This window comes from Microtus pennsylvanicus, chromosome 2, assembly GCF_037038515.1.
Source record: "Microtus pennsylvanicus isolate mMicPen1 chromosome 2, mMicPen1.hap1, whole genome shotgun sequence".
In the NCBI taxonomy this organism is placed as follows: domain Eukaryota; kingdom Metazoa; phylum Chordata; class Mammalia; order Rodentia; family Cricetidae; genus Microtus; species Microtus pennsylvanicus.
In genome coordinates, this window is record NC_134580.1 from 71,186,573 (window position 1) to 71,203,498 (window position 16,926).

The following is a 16,926-nucleotide window of genomic DNA, read 5'->3' on the forward strand; positions in this document are numbered from 1 at the left end:
TTGGGCTCCATTTTGTAGTAAGAGCTGTGGGCTGCATTCCTGCCACCCAGTTCCTGGCCGCCTGGCTAGCTTATGCCCCAAAATAACAACACACAAACTGTATTCATATAAACACTGCTTGGACCATTTCTATTAATGTGTGTAGCACCACGAGGTGATGACTTACCAAGAACATTCTAGCCTACGTCCATCTTGGGTCAGAGCTTCATCGCATCTGCCTCACTTCCTCTTCCTCCCAGCATTCTGTTCTGTCTACTCCACCCACCTATGTTCTAACCTATCAGGCCAAGCAGTTTCTTTATTAATTAACCAACGGCCTTCCTCCATCAAAGGGATGTGTGTTTTGTCAAAAGCTTTTTCAGCATCTAATGAGATGATCATGTGATTTTTATTTTTCAGTTTGTTTATATGGTAGATTATGTTGACAGATTTTCATATGTTGAACCATCTCTGCATCTCTAGGAGTGATGTCTTTCTTAAAGGCAGACTTAGAAGCCAATAATAAAGCTGTTCATGTAGTCCTGGTAAGAAAAATCTCTGTCTAAGAATAAATAAAGACAGCCTGAGCTATTCGGCGCCACTTGAGTGCAATCCACTCAGTGGTCAGAAGTTTGTCTTTCACCGATGCCCCTTCCCCATCTCAGGACCTGAACCTGAGCTGAGGCTGGACCCCGGCAGTGGATCTTTCCACTTGAGTCAGGAAAATCTCGCTCGCCTCCTAGTTGATTCCAGATCTAGTCAGCCAAGATTAGGCATCGAAGCCATGAGCCAAAATCAGTGCCACCCCTCTAAGTCTTTCAAGATAGTGTATTGCTGTATCACTGTGCAACCTTGGCTGGCCTGGAGTTTCCTAGACAATTCAGGCTGGCATCAAGCTTGTAATGCCCGTTCTGCCTCTGCTCTGGGGATGCAGGCATGTGCCACTGTGCACCCCCACACCTGGCCTTTCTGCTCTCAGATTACTTTCCTCAAGAGTTTTGTTATGTATAATGAAAAAAGACAGTTTTTTTGTTTTGTTTTGATTTGATTTGACTTTTTGAGACAGGGTTTCTCTATAGCCTGTCCTGGAACTAGACCAGGTTGGCCTCGAACTCATAGAGAGCTGCCTGCTTCTGCCTCCCAAGAGCTGCCCCACCACTGCCTGGCAAAAGACAGGGTTTTTTTAAAAAATAAATAAATAAGAATAATACTCGAAAAAAAAAAAGAAGAAAAAAAGGTCCTGAGAGTGTATCTGGTCTTCTGGGCACTTCCGATAAATTCTTTCTCTGTCCAAGGTCTCAACTATATAGCCTAGGCTGGCCCTGAACCCACCATTCTGCCTCAGTACTAAAATTATACGTATATACCATATGCCAGTTTATAATCAGCTTCCAAAGAGCTTTATCTTCAAGGTTATACTATAACCTTGAAGAATCAGGACTTACTGAACTGCTCTCTGTGGTAATTTCAATAACCGACATAACGGGTTAGAGCCACCCTAGGATGCACAACTCCGGGTGTGTCTATGAGGATGTTTCCCAAGACGATTAACTTGGGAGGAGGAATTATTTCTGTATGTGGCATCATCCTCAGACTGGGGCCCCAGGCTGAATAAGAAAGGAGAGAGTGGTGAGCAGCAGCATCCTCTCCTCTTCCTGGCTTATCTTCCTCTACTCTGGTACACCTTTTCTCTCCTTCTTACTCCATGTCTGGCTGTGCCGCTGGGTGGCTGGCCCCTGAAGTTCTCCTCCTTCCTTTCTTGTTCCCAGGTTCCTTTCTCCCGGATTTCTCCTCATATTTATCCTCTCTGCCTGTCAGCCCTACCTATACTCTCTCCTGCCTAGCTATTGGCCATTCAGCTCTTTATTAGACCAACAGGTGTTTTAGACAGGCACAGTAAGACAGCTTCACAGAGTTAAACAAATACAACATAAACAAAAGTAACACACATCAAAACGATACTCCCCAACAGAGGAGGACCCTGACCTGTTGACATTTCCCTGCCATTCAGCACGGGGGAAGCTGAGGCAAGATGTCGTGAGTTCAAGGCCAGCCTGGTTGAATAAAACGACAAAAAGAAATGGAGCAAGCCTGTTCCAGGGGAGAATGGGTGGGTCAGAAATCCACATGACTAATCAAAACTATCAACATGTACGAGAAGAGTTTCCATCCTCCACAAAAGGCTTTTCACCTCCGTTCTGCACATTTCAGCCCCCAGTAGGCAAGGGCATCGTAGAAACATAGGTGAGTGCAATGACAGTGGCAAGTGGGAACCCTGCAATTCGTATGTGAAATCCTTGCCCTCTAGTTGATGGCAGTAGCAGGTAGGACCCTTGAGAAGTGATCATGTCGTGAGAGCAGAGGGAGCCCAGTCCTCCAGTCATGTGATGTCACAGGGAGAAATGATAGGCCCCGCCGGACACTTACCAGGTCCTTGATACTGAACTCTGCAGCTTCTGTAACTGTGATGAACAGATTTATAGCCACCTGAACAACAAAGATTCCAAGATTCATCCTAGCTGGGAGGTGGTGGCACACGACTTTAATCCTAGCACTCGGGAGGCAGAGGCAGGCAGATCTCTGTGAGTTCGAGGCCAGCCTGAACAAAGCAAATTCCAGCACAGCCAGGGCTGTTATACAGCTTATAAAGATGGTACAGTCGACACTTAGTGCTCCTTCAGCATCCAGCTACGAGTTCCTTCTTCCCTTCTCTCGGACAGCACTACAGATTATGTATTCACATGGGGGTGGGGTATGCATGTGTTCCAGTGTGTGTGTGTGTGTGTGTGTGTGTGTGTGTGTGTGTGTGTGTGTACGTGTTTCCACTTGTGCATATGCAGAAGTCAGAGCAGGATCTTGAGATCTTCCTCCACAGGTTTCAACCTTCTTGCATTCAGACAGAATTTCTTGCCATTTTGGCTAGACTCGATTGCTAGTGAGATATTATGGTCCACCTGTCTGTGCCCCACCATCCAGGACTGAAGATATGGGAACTTGAAGCCATGGCCAGGTTTTTACACAGGGTGCTGAGGATTTGAACTTAGGTCCAAATGCTATAGAGCAAAGTATTCTTATCCCGGTTACCACCCCAGATCTCCCCCAGACAGTTTTCTTCACATTCAAGCTTTGCAAAGATCTTAGGACAAAAAAAATCTCCAAAAAGGAATGTAAACCAGAAATAAAGAACTGGAGAGAATAGAGAATGATATTTATTAAATGCTGAATATAAAATAAAGCCATCTAAAAGGAATTCCCTTTACCCCGCCAGGACTCTTTAGGCCCTCCCATTCCCATCACAGTAAAAACATCATTTTTGCATTCACAATAGCTACTAGCAAAGAAGAAAAGAGCCAAGGCTTCTAAAAGAGACAGACACCAGCTTAGGGGGCTTGATGAGTGAGGTCGGACAGTACAGCAGCACCAGTTACTCTGCCTCTGAGCAAGAGGCTAATGTCAGGGACCCCTGAGCATATGACTGCATGCTGGCTGGAGGCCAGCAGCCTATGTCGTGATGGCCGGCTCCAGCTGTTTCAGTCTCCGGGCCTTTGTGTGTTCCTTGAGCACCTGGCAGAACCGATCCATAGCTAGAGGACATTGGGACAGAGAAAGAGAATGAGTTGGTGGTGTGCAGGTGGAGCCCAGACAGACCCGGGTTATGGACGACCCCCAGAGCCTCTGGTTTATGGGTGGAGCCCAGACAGGCCCGGGTTATGGATGACCCCCAGAGCCTCTGGTTTATGGGTGGAACCCAGACAGGCCCGGGTTATGGATGACCCCCAGAGCCTCTGGTTTATGGGTGGAGCCCAGACAGACCCGGGTTATGGACGACCCTCAGAGCCTCTGGTTTTTGGGTGGAACCCAGACAGACCCGGGTTGTGGACGACCCTCAGAGCCTCTGGTTTATGGGTGGAACCCAGACAGACCCGGGTTATGGACGACCCCCAGAGCCTCTGGTTTATGGGTAGAACCCAGACAGGCCCAGGTTGTGGACGACCCTCAGAGCCTCTGGTTTATGGGTGGAGCCCAGACAGACCCGGGTTATGGACAACCCTCAGAGCCTCTGGTTTATGGGTAGAACCCAGACAGGCCCAGGTTGTGGACGACCCCCAGAGCCTCTGGTTTATGGGTGGAGCCCAGACAGGCCCGGGTTATGGACAACCCCCAGAGCCTCTGGTTTATGGGTGGAGCCCAGACAGACCCGGGTTGTGGACCACCCCCAGAGCCTCTGGTTTATGGGTAGAACCCAGACAGGCCCGGGTTATGGACAACCCTCAGAGCCTCTGGTTTATGGGTGGAACCCAGACAGGCCCGGGTTATGGACCACCCCCAGAGCCTCTGGTTTATGGGTGGAACCCAGACAGACCCGGGTTATGGACGACCCCCAGAGCCTCTGGTTTATGGGTGGAGCCCAGACAGACCCGGGTTGTGGACGACCCCCAGAGCCTCTGGTTTATGGGTGTAGCCCAGATAGACAGGGTTATGGACGACCCCCAGAGCCTCTGGTTTATGGGTGGAGCCCAGACAGACCCGGGTTATGGACAACCCTCAGAGCCTCTGGTTTATGGGTGGAACCCAGACAGACGGGGTTGTGGACGACCCCCAGAGCCTCTGGTTTATTGGTGGAGCCCAGACAGGCCCGGGTTATGGACGACCCCCAGAGCCTCTGGTTTATTGGTGGAGCCCAGACAGGCCCGGGTTATGGACCACCCCCAGAGCCTCTGGTTTATGGGTGGAGGCCAGACAGACAGGGTTGTGGACGACCCTCAGAGCCTCTGGTTTATGGGTGGTGCCCAGACAGACCCGGGTTGTGGACGACCCCCAGAGCCTCCGGTTTATGGGTGCTGGGGTGAGCCCAACATGTTCTATCTCACTTCTGGCTCTTTTTGAACCTAGTAGTCAAATTCTGTGCTGTGGCTTATTTGTCTCTTAACCTTCAACTGAGTTTGATTATTTATGATACAGAGTTTCTCCATGTGGCCCAGGCTAGCCCTGACCTCTCAGACCTCCTGCCTCAGCCTCCCAAGTGTCAGGATTGCAAGTGTGAATCACCATTTCTGCCTTCCTTCCATTTATTTTCCACACTAGACCAAAAGATATTGGTATAAGACACACTTTATGAGGCTAAGTGGATAACTGCTATAGTCTCAGCAGGTAGAAAAGTGTCTGGCAATTAATGAGATGCTATAAATAATTATTCAAATAAAATAAGTCTTCATGATGCCAGAGGAATGTGTGAACTCCAACATGACACGCAAGAGCTACCACGATCATCTGTCCATCGAATCCACTAGACTCTAGCCCTGGAGTCAGCGGGGCAGAAAACCGCTTCTTAGGAGCTTCTGGTCCAAAAGACACTCTCAAACACATGGCAGACACAAAACACAGGCTATTCAAGAGGTCGGATGCTCGGAGAGACAGCTACTTGAGGAATGGATTGCTTCCTGTTTGCAAAGGGACATAACCAAGACTAGAAGAGGGTGCTCAGGGGAGCTGAAGCTAGAAGCCACTGAAGTCAGAACAAACGAGTAAATGAGGATTTAATGAGGCCTCTTTGCTGGATGTCAGGACTGGGGAGTGGGCAGCCGCACTCACCCACTTTTAGTTGAAGTTGGTCCTCTGCAAAGACGAGGCGGAACCAGCCAGGCTCCTTGCACATGTAGGATCTGCCCCTAGATAACAGCAGCTTGTTGTCCTGGAAACACTGGCAAAGGATCTGCTCTTGTTCAAACGTGCATGGGCTCAGGTACTAGGGAAAGGGAAAGGGGCAAGGCTGAGCACAAGACTAGCTGACAGGCCCACCAGCACCTGCCACTTCCAGAACTTACTGCTCTCAAGTTGATCCAGACATAGTGGCCAGAGCCACCATTGAAAAAGGGGACCTTCAGCTTCTCCAGCCTCTTTGTGACATAGAGGTAAGCCCTCCGCAGCCGGCTGTGGTTAGTAGGCAGGTACAGCTGGTCAATCCATTCTGGAAGGGTAGAGAAAGAGCATCACAGATCTTACAGCAGATACCTGCTGGGGTGGGGGTGGGGAGGTTCTACCCAAATACAACTTAGCTGGGTTCCATGTGAGCTGTGAGCCATTTCCATACCCACACAGAATCTCATATAGGACTCTGGAGGGAACAGTGGGCATCTTCATGGTCCACTGGGATGCTCCCTTTGAGTAGCTGATAGAGGCCAGTAACCAGGGCATCCCACGAGGCAGGCTGATGCCATTGTCACCTGAGTGAATCAGTAGGTACTCAAAGTTTCTGTTCCTGTTCTTGAACCCCACACACAAGACTAGAGAAACCCAGCTATTCTGTGATGTCCCGCTGTTCTCAGAAGAGGGACCTGAGGAGGTTGTAGAAAACATTTATACCCACATTATGCTTCAAAAAAAAAGGTTTTAATTATGCCAGATGCTGGTGGCACATTCCTATAATCCCAGCACTTGGGAGGCAGAGGCAGGTGTGTCTCTGAGTTCAAGACCAACCTGTTCTACAGAGTGAGTTCCAGGACAGCCAGGCCTACCCGGAGAAACCCTGTCTCAAAAACCAAAGCTTTAATTATGTGTGTGTGCCCGTCTGTGCATGTGTGCATGGGTGCTTGTGGAGGCATCTCCTGGAAATGGGAGTCACAGGAGGTTGTAAGTTGGCTGCTGTAGGTGCGGGGACACCTAAGGCCATCAAGAGGAGCAGGATGTGCTCTTAAACACTGAGCTGTCGCTTCAGCCTCATGCCTACATTCTGCTTCCAAAGCATCTAAGTGAAAATCTTTGAGGACGCAGTTTCAAGTTAACCCTTGGCTACATCTGAGGTTGAGAACCAGCGTTCAAGGGGCTGAGATCTGGTTTCTCCGCATATAAAAGAGGATGGCACCGTGGAGGGTAAGCAGCCAGTTAAGCTTCTCCTTTCTGCTTCTTTTTTCACCCAAAACTGTTTGCTTCTACCTGTCTAGTGACATTAGTTTGTCTCAATATAGTCTATCTATTGATTTAAGCCTTCCAGTCTGGCCATCTACTACAGGAAATTAAAGGGAGAGTGTTTTTTTCTACGTTTGAGCCGTAGAATTAAAGGGGAAGATCTCAGCTGAATAGGGGTGGTGGAACCTTTAATCCCAGCACTTGGGAGGCAGAGGCAAGTATCCACCTCTCTGTGAGTTTGAGGCCAGCCTGGTCTACAGAGTGAGTTCTAGGACAGCCATGGCTACACAGAGAAACCCTGTCTCGAAAAACAAAAACAAAACGAAAAGGAGAAGGTCTCTCAGGTCCAGCCCTCTCTTGAGATCCCTGGAGAATCTACAGGCCATATATCTAGCCAATCAACTCTCTCCAAACCCCGTTCTCCTTTGTAGCCCCTGGAAAATTATTTTAATCCATATTGGGAAAGTCACAAAATGTTTGCCAGAGGCAAGTAGGTTCAGGAGGAGACACGCACTGATCTCTGCTGGGTGTGGTGGGACATGCTTTAATCACTAGGGGAGCATAGGCAAGGGGGGGGGGCGCTAGGAGTTCAACACGGTGAGTTCCAGGCCAAGGCTACCCACTGAGACCCTATCTCCAAGGGTAAAAGCAAGGTTGACTGACTGACTGATGTCTGAGTTCTTATCTTCAGGTCTTAGGGAGCCATTCACAAGAGGTGCTTTTCCAAGCAGAGCAAAAACTGCTAGACTTTCGGAATCAAATCCCAGTCTGGTTTGGAAGAGGCTCTCCATCTTCTATCCACATCCATACACTCACTTTCTGAGCTGCATCCTGCCCTCCTGCAAACCACACATCTCCTAGGTTTAACTTTGGATAGTGAACAGATCCTCAAATGTATCAAGTACATGGTAGAGACCCCAGAAAACCCAGCAATTGCCCCACCTCCTGGCCATGAAGTCCAGCATGATGCTATCCTCGAGTCCTGCTCAGTACCTCTGTCCTGGAGCAGTTGGCACAGCTTGAACTGTGTAATGCCAGAGACACCGTGGAGGTAGCCAAAAGCTCTCATGACAGAGGCTACTTCCTTGTTGTGCGTGTAGAGAACACCAAAGCGGAAGCCAGATATGCCAAAATCCTGGAGGATAGAAGTCGGGGAAGAAACGTCTAGTTTTTCCTGATTTCTGTTCCTGGATTCCCTTCCTTCCAGACCCAAAGACAGGTGGCTGGGGCTTACCTTACTAGTGCCCCAGATCATATGGGTTTTGTTAGGGTCAGGCAAGCTGGAAAAGAAATTTAAAAACTGAGGTTGAAGGAAATGGTTAAAGGATGGATAAGTGACTTCTATGGGAAGGAGAAGGTGGACTTTAGGTTCTTTCTAGACAGGGTCTAAGGTGCCCAATTTCAAGAGACGGGGGTAGCTAAGCTAGGGAGAAACACAGGTGCCCCTGAAAAGCCCACGTGGAACAGTACTCAAGTGTCCACTGAAGTCCAGGACCCTCGGCCTGACTGTGGCTCTGCTACTCTGGTCCGAAACCACATCCTTGGCAGCTGTCCTTCCAGGACTTCATACTCACCTCTCTCTCACTGCCTTCGGTGAGTCCGTTCCGAAGCAGGTATGCCCACGTCTTGTGATGAAATCTATCCTTATGGTCAAATTCTAACCTCCCTCTCCAAATTCAAGTTGGGCATGATGGGACATAGGTACATTCCCAGCACCCAGGAGGTGGAGACAGGAGAATCAAAGGGATTGAGGCCAGGCTGGGTAATACGGCAAGATGCTATGTGACTTTCATTGATGTGTACATATATACGTGTGTGTGTGTGTGTGTGTGTGTGTGTGTGTGCGTGCGTGCGTGCGCATGCATATAGGTGTGAAAACCACAAGTTAAACCTGGATGTCTTTCTAGATCACTTTCTACCTCCCCCACTACCCCCAACACAGACAAAGTCTCTCACTGAAGCTGAAGTTCCTCAATTTAAACAGACTGTCTGGCCTGTGAGCTCCAGATCTGCCTCTTAGCCCCTCCCCCACCTCCAAGGTGACAAATGAAGGTTGCCATGCCAGACTTTTACATAGGTTCTGGGATTCGAACTCATATCCTCACGCTTGCACGCCAGGCACTGTACCAATTGACATGCCATGCCTTGACCTTTAACGATACTCTTCCTGCCTTGCTCTAGCATTCACTTAGACACAGGATGGCATTTGGACTCAGTATTCGGGAGGGCAGAGAAAACATTCTCCATTGGCATTTGACTCTCCCCAGCAAACTCAGGCAAGTCCTACTTCATGACACCACCTCACAAAGCAGAAACCTCATGGCTCTTGCTTCCAACACTACTGAGGACAAACTTACTGTTTTATGTTCAGAACACTGTGGAATGTGATGGATGCATCAAACACGGACAGCATGTAAATCTCATCTATGATCACATGTAGGTTGTGCCTGCAGTTGGGTGGGAGAAAAAAATAGACCCAGTTTATGCCTGCAGTTTTTCAGATTACATTTTATTTGGTGTGTGTGTGCATGTGTGCACACGGTCCATGGGTGGAGGCAGAGAACTTGTTGGAATCAGTTTAGTACTCCCACCATGTAGGTCCTGGGGATCAAACTCAGTTTGTCAGACTTGTAGTAGGTACCTTTACCCACTGAGCCAGCAGCTCAGCTCTCTCTGTAACTGTTTTTGTTTCAGGACTTTTTGCTTGTTTTTCAAAACAGGGTTTCTCTCTATGTATACCACGCTGACCTGGAGCTAGCTTTGTAGACCAGGCTGAACTGAAACTCACAGAGATCTGCCTGCCTCTGCCTCCCGGATTCTGGGACTAAAGGCGTGCGAGACTAGATACCTCTGTAATCCCGACTCACTCTTTTTCCTAATTTTGGATACATAACATACACTCCTGTTATCCCAGTAGCTTGTTATATTTCCCAAGGGGCATTATAATATACAAAGAGGAGGCACACCAGGGACCTTTGTCTCTGGCTGGTGGTACACAGAGGGAAGGGGACCTATGAGATATCATATCACATCTAACCCTTTGAATATCAAACAGAGGATGGGAGGAGAGAAAAAGCTTCCCAGATGTTTACAACAGTGACAGTGAGCAGCTGCCTCCCAGGGTCTAGACTGAAGTCACAGCACCAAGTGGGATTTGAGCAATACTCACACCCTCAGTTCACACCCTGACACAGCACCATCACTCCAGTTCCCAGATAGAATTGTGATTCTAAGTGGGAAGTCAGTTGCTTCAGCATAGTAGGGTGCCAGAGCTCAGACAATGTGGTGGTGGACACATTGTGAACTTCAGGAATTAGCTAGGAGACCAGCCTCTGGACTCCCTGTGAGGGATTACCCTGTTATGCTAACTGTAGTAGGAAGACCCACTCTGAGGTGGGCAGCCCCATTTTCTGGTATTGAGTCCTCAACTACCAAAGGGGGGGCTGCTAGAGGAGCAGAACAGCCCTTGCTCCCTATGTTTCAGGCATCCATACATAACCAGCTGCCTGACTCTCCTGTCAACATGACTTCCTTGCCATGATGAGCTGTACCCATAAGCCATGAGGCCAGATGATCCTTCTTCCTTCCGCTACTTTTTACAGGCTGCTTTGTGACAGCAAGACGAAAGCAACCGAGGCTGCTGGGATTTGCACACAGCTCCACTGAGCTCTCGATAGCAGCCTCCTGCATTCTCTCTCTCTCTCTCTCTCTCTCTCTCTCTCTCTCTCTCTCTCTCTCTCTCTCTCTCTCTCTCTCTCTCTCTCCCCTGCTGGATAGTTTGGGTTAGTCCTGAATTCTGAGTGCTGTTTCTAGAAAACAGGTATCTGTCCTGTCAGGGGTACTGCAGAGGCAACTGTTGCTATCATGCTCTTGGCAGTGAGCCATGAAAGTTCTACGGTGAGCTGTCTTTGAGCATCTGCCATTTTCAGTGCTGCAGCCTGGGTGGTTTGGAGGCAGATACAAGGGTAAAGCGCTTCTGCTGTGGTGAGTGGAAAAACATCAAAGCACACTCTGGCAGCTGGGGAAGAGTCTGCATGGGGAAATGCTGGAGAGGAAATAGTTAAACAAAATGGGGAACACGAGGCCCCTTTCTCCTCCATTTCATCGTCTTTCTTGTACCCTGCAAAGCATATCGCAGAATGAGTAACCTTGGGTAAGTTACTCCTGCCTCCGATGCCTCCAAGTGATGGAGAGGAACACATACCTCTTGGCAAAGACCAGGTATTCCTTCAGCATCGATCGAGTGTAGACCTCACCCAGAGGATTCTGGGGGTTGACTAGCACAAGGCCTTTGACCTTTTTTTCCTGAGAAGAAACCCAAACACACAAGTGAATACATATCCTTTACAACTACCCCAAATTCCACCGAGCATCCTTTATGGCTTGGGACATCTAAAATGGGACACCTGATAAAGCCCAGGTAGGATCTCATGGAAGTAGCACCATGCTGCTGGCAAAGGGGAAAAGAAAGTGTTCTGGAAGTTTCCCACTGCTACAGAGAAGTCGGGTACTTAGAATTACTGTTCTCTTTCTCATCTAGAGAAAGCATGCCACATCTTGTATCTAAGTCTTACTACTCAGACTTTTTAGGGCCAGTGGTGACCACCCTAAAATTAAGACTCCCCTGTCCTTACCTTCATCTTAGCCTGAGTCAGGGTCAGCTCCAGCATATCCATGGTGAGCTGGGAAAAAGACGAGTCAGCCTGGAAGACACGTGCAGTGGAGAGAGGCTTGTTCCTGAGCCTGGTTCTCAGCCCTCAAGCCCCATACAGTCCCTGGCCTTCAAGCCAGGGTGTGGGTCCATATGCCTTCGTCACCCTGGCATCACCCGACTCCTGGCTTTGCTTAGAGAATAAGCCCTTCTGTCTCCCAACGGGATCTACAACATTCCTTTGCCAGGTGGGCTGAGCAGGAAAGGGGCCCCATTCTGACCTGGCTTTCCAAGTAGACAGGAATAAGCTCTACTTTGGAATAAAGGCAGGAGCTGAAGGCGAAGCCACCGTAGCATGGTGTAGGGATCAGAAAGGCATCTAGGAGTACAAGGAGACAAGGCTGTCTGGCGGTCAAGATGAGCAGCGAGGCTCCTAGCACGAGAGCCAGGCCAACAATCCCTTCTGCCATCCTTGTGCCCAAGCCTCACTAAAAACTTGACCCATTTTTATGCACATTATTTGGGGCACAAACTCCAGCTTCCTGTTGCAAGCACACTGAAGGAGGCTGCGAGGGATGACTGCACTGAAGAGCTCAGAGTCCAAGGTGCAAATCAAGCAAGGTACTTCCCATGACAAAAGTCTTTGTGTTGAGAGGCAGGTGTCTGAGTGGGTACATGTGCACCTGTGTGCATGCACATGTGAGGATCAAAGGTCAACCCCAGATTCCTTCCTCTGGAACAATATACTCTGTGTATAAAGATAGTGGCTCCTTACTGACCTAGAGCTAGGCTGGCTACAAGCATCTTTGGGACCTGCTCATCTCTGCTTCTACAGCCTTGGGATTACAAGCACACACCACCATGCCCCAGCTTTTCCATGTGGGTTCCAGGGATCAAACTCAGGTCCTTGTGCATGAGTGACAAGCACGTTCCTGACTGAGCAGCTGTCCTTACCAGTAAAGTGAAGAAAAAACTTGTCTGTGGCAGGCCAGACATTAAAGCTCAAAGGCCATGGGCAAGAAAGGTTCCTGGCACTGGACTTGGGGGATTTCATGTCTTTTCCTTCCCATTCTCTTGAACTCGTGGATCTTTTCATCTAGATAATCTATTGAAGAACATTTCTTCAGTACTAAATGACTTTAATTAACTCTCTTGACTTCACAGAAATGACACAAAAATATCTTTGGCAGGACAGATGTCCTACACTTGTGGAAAAGACCTCAAGTCAATACAATCTTCTCTTCCAAGGCGAATGTCTAGGTGCCCCTGTCTACAGACCAGGAAGGCAAGTGGAGCCTGCTGACTTACCACCTGGGTCACACAGAACCATGGCCAGTGAAGAAAAGACTGAGGAGCAGCCATTTAGAACCACCACCTGAGGACAAGGTCCGAGAGGGCCAGTCAGTACCTGTGTAAGTAGGGTATCCGCTCTCCATCTGCCTCTCCTCCCAAAGGGCAGGTCCCAGTGGCCTCCTGTAGCTGTGACTCCCCAGGGTCCTTTATAGCTGGACTTCCCAAGGGACCTCTGTTAGCTGTCTTTTCCTGTGCCCTGCCGCTCTGAGGGTTCTCTTTGCATTCTATAGATAACTCAGAGGGAAACCCAGAGCACAGCCCTCCACTATACCCACTCACATTTTCTGGATCAAGGGGTGTAGGTGCCTGGCAGTAGCAGGTCAAGAAGCTGGCCAGCTTTTTCCGAAGGCTGCAGACAAACCCAAAGAGACCGTTTAGTTCCCAGGTGCCCTTCCTCATTCAGAATCTAGGTGACACTCTTTTCAAAGGACACAGCATCCAACATTAAAGAGATGTTTGTTATCCAAGCCAACTTCATCATACAGGGCTACAGACTAAAGATGTCACCTCTCCAGGGTCACACAGATGCTGAAAGGTAGGAGAAGCCAGGGTTGAATAGATGGATGCTATTTCTGCGAGATTAGGCCACCTATAAGAGGCTTTGTTCTTAAGCAAATCCAACCTTTTGATGTCAAATGCAACATCATCATCTACACAGTTCATATTCAAGAACTGTGGGATCAATTTTTTTAAATCATCCAACAATTTTCAATGTTTTAAGTGAGTTTTAATAATTTTATGTTAGGTTGCATGGCTGGACATGCCTGCTAGGGCTTTCTGGGAAGTTATTAGCCAAAGATAGAGGAAGGTAGTCAGTCTTAAATATGGGGCATTTGGGAAAGTGAGTATGCCTCAGGGATGCTTGCCTTCAGATGCTTGCCTAGAGTGCGTGCATGAAACCCTGGATTCCATCCTCAGCACCACAGTAAAACCAGGCATGATAGTACACACCTATAATCCCCACACTCAGGAGGTAAAGGTAGAAGGATGAGAGTAAATGTCACCCTCAGCTGTATAGTTGAAGGCAAGCCTTGCTGCACCAAGTTTCTTCAATGATTATATATACCTAATTGCATATATATGTTGGATATATATATATAACATATGCTATATATAACATATGTTGTATTGGCGATGTACATAATACCAGCTACACATTGGATATATGTGTGTATGTATGTAGGAGATTTATATATCTCCAATAGATAGTTAAAGATTCCTGTGCACCAAGAGACCATAGTTATGAAAGTCACTTACAAGAGCTGTCCTTGCCAGTCAGAGTACTGCAACAGATCATCTTCAATTTGGTTCATGTCACACTGACTCATCTGTTGACAAATAGAACATGAAGACAGGAAGTTCAGGGAAGTCAAGTGGGGCCTTATTTTGTTCCTCATTCATGCACAGATCACTGCCCTGAAGTTACATATCTCCCAGAAAAGGAGTGAGGATACACGCTGTGTGCTCCTTCATGAATCGAGGCCAGCTTTGCCATAGATATCTACCAGTCTGAATGGCAAGCATTGGGCAGCCTCCTTATCCCAAAGCTCTTTGGGCAGGCTGCTCATTGCATACCTGCCAGACCAGACATCTGGACAGTCAGCCAGGCCAGGATCTTAGGGGTGATGTTCCAAAAGCAAATGTCTCTGACATCCCCCAAATATCTATGTTTGCCCCCCTTGAACCTGCCACAAGTCGAGGTATAGATCAGGGAACCAGGCCCATAGGGTTCGAGTCTCAGCGAAGTCTAGACCATGGCTTACCCTTTCTTTGATCAGGTCAAGACAAAGCTTGTTCTCGCTGGTACCAAGGTTGATGTAGCCCTGGAAGCAGAAGGAATCTGGGTCAGTCTCCTTGCTCCATCATAGACGGACTCCTCTGGGCATGCCAAGAAATTGCCATCGTAGACAAGGGAAGATGTCAGTGTGTCACAAGGTAGTTGAATTGGTGTCGAGCAGGGTTAAGAGTCGGAAAATTCCCCAGAACCTAAAATTGTGCAGCTATCCAGTCCCCACCTGTTCCAATAGACAAACCAGGGTGGTTTGATTTGCTCCATGTAACAACCCCTGAACTCCTCTATGGCAGGTGTTAGACTCATTTCCTGTGAGCTGCCTTATGTCTTGAGAAAAACATTCAATTTGATCAAAAGTATGAAAAGAAGAAACAATGAAAATCTACCAGACAGATAACCTGGGTTGCAGGCAGAATCTCTCCTGCCATACCCAGAGCCTGGAGCCTTTATCAGTCACAAGCCCTGCCTGCACCCATCTCTGCTACCACATGGAAGGGCCCTCCAGGCAACTGGAGGAGATGCAGCCCTCGCGGTATAACAGAAGTATCCGATTCAGTCCCTAGAAAAGGAGATGGTCTCGGGCTGGCCGGACTAAACTTAGACGGGGCACAGACAGGAAAGGCATGGTGACAGCCATCGTCTGCCCTCTGAGTGGAGAGCGGCTGTCAATCTCCTTGGCTAAGACCCTTTTGCTGGCTGCTTGCTGCCCTAAGGGAACGTTTATCACCTGTCCAGCTGTGCCCACACTTCTCATCACAGTACTCATGGTCTCTATTCGGGCACAGAGGTCAGCCTTCCAAACCACACCGAGCGCTTCCCTCCTTTTAGCTTCTGTATATGTTTCCCACTCATCTAGGAGGACCACAGTCACCATCATATCGGCTGGCTGCGCCAGGACCACCTGAGAAGGGCAGCCCTTTCATGCTCTTGAAAATAGAATAAACACCTGTCCTCCGTGGCTGCCTACACCTGTCATGGTGTTTCATTTCATGAAGGCAGGCTCATTTACCAGGGAGGGTACGGTGGCTGCTGGAATATAAATGCTGAGATTAGGGGAAAGGAGGTAGGGATGAAGGGACTCAGGACCCCCAGTCCTCCAGCGTCTGGGGCATTATCAGCTTATGTCGGTGACTGCACCATTATTCCCAGACAGCAGTGTCTGTGCACCACAAAGAGAGGCAGGCATACAGTATTTGGCACAGGACTCAGTAAACTCTAATGACTGAGGCTCCCAAGGATGCCCACATCTTACCATAGGGTTTTCTTCTTTGTGGTATTTGTCTCTCTGATAGGCCTCATAGCTCTGGAAGCTGGCGCAGTAAAGATCATAGATGCCAATACCACGTCTGGACAGGACTTGGCTGACAAAGGCAGCTTCAAAACCACCCAGCCTGGGACTGGGCTGGTCAGGCTGCCAAGATGGCAGGGCTTGCTGCCCAGCTTTGATGTCACATCTAGGGTCCGAGTGAGGGAGGGGTTCTTTGAACTTCAGTTCCTTTGTAGCCTCAGCTCGTATGAGGTTGGCCATCCGGGACATTAAGAAGCCCATCCTCTTTATCCACTTCCAAGAGGTTTGTGGGCTTTGCTGGTCTTCTGGTGAGAGGCTCTGCACCCGCTGGCTAGTTGTCTGAAAGAAATGGTCCATCAGGACCTGCTGCAGCTTCAACATCTTCCTCTGAAGCGTTCGGAAGACCTTCTTTGTGGAGGACTTCTCCGCTCCCTGCCCTGAGCACTTGTATGGGCCTCAGCAGCCTGGCTGGAACCTACAGAGAAAGATTAAGCACAGAAAACAAGACAGTTTTCCTTGGAGGTCCTGGCATGGTTAGGCACAAAACTGATTCTCAAGTTCATCATTGGCTCCTCCCTCTTCTCTGTTCTGGGCTTAGGCTCTAAATGGCTCAGAAAGTCAAGAGCATGTGTAAGTATCCCAGGTTTAGCTGCTGGAGCATTCTACGCAGATGCCATCAGAATGTGTCCTGAGCAAGCACAGTAAGGCCTTTAGGAGAAAAGGGGGCTTTGTGTTTCCCAGATTCTTCTTGTGCTCCAAACAGAACCTGCTGCATCTGGTTCTAAATGAGAAGCGAGGGGGCTTTGCTGTCCAATCCCAGCACTGAGTAAATTGTCCTTCTGATCCATACATGATTGCCAGGGTCAAATCTGGCCTCTTGCCTATTTTTATAGGTAACAAATGATCAGAGACTGGGAAGATGGTTCAGCTGGTGAACTGATCTGAGTTCAGTCCCCA

General features: G+C 48.7%; 1 protein-coding gene across 1 annotated transcript; it reads right to left on the reverse strand.

The window, feature by feature from the left end:
• Positions 1-3,262: 3,262 nt before the first annotated feature.
• Positions 3,263-16,389, reverse strand: LOC142844874 (putative inactive 1-aminocyclopropane-1-carboxylate synthase-like protein 2). The gene is made up of 14 exons (XM_075963667.1): positions 15,934-16,389; positions 14,653-14,712; positions 14,147-14,217; positions 13,169-13,238; positions 12,845-12,911; positions 11,818-11,915; positions 11,520-11,588; positions 11,090-11,190; positions 9,243-9,332; positions 8,120-8,165; positions 7,879-8,020; positions 5,805-5,947; positions 5,572-5,725; positions 3,263-3,563 (listed from the first exon to the last, which is right to left on the reverse strand). Exons 1-14 carry the CDS (start codon positions 16,348-16,350, stop codon positions 3,481-3,483), a joined length of 1,611 nt encoding a protein of 536 aa, XP_075819782.1. The 5' UTR covers positions 16,351-16,389; the 3' UTR covers positions 3,263-3,480.
• Positions 16,390-16,926: the final 537 nt, after the last annotated feature.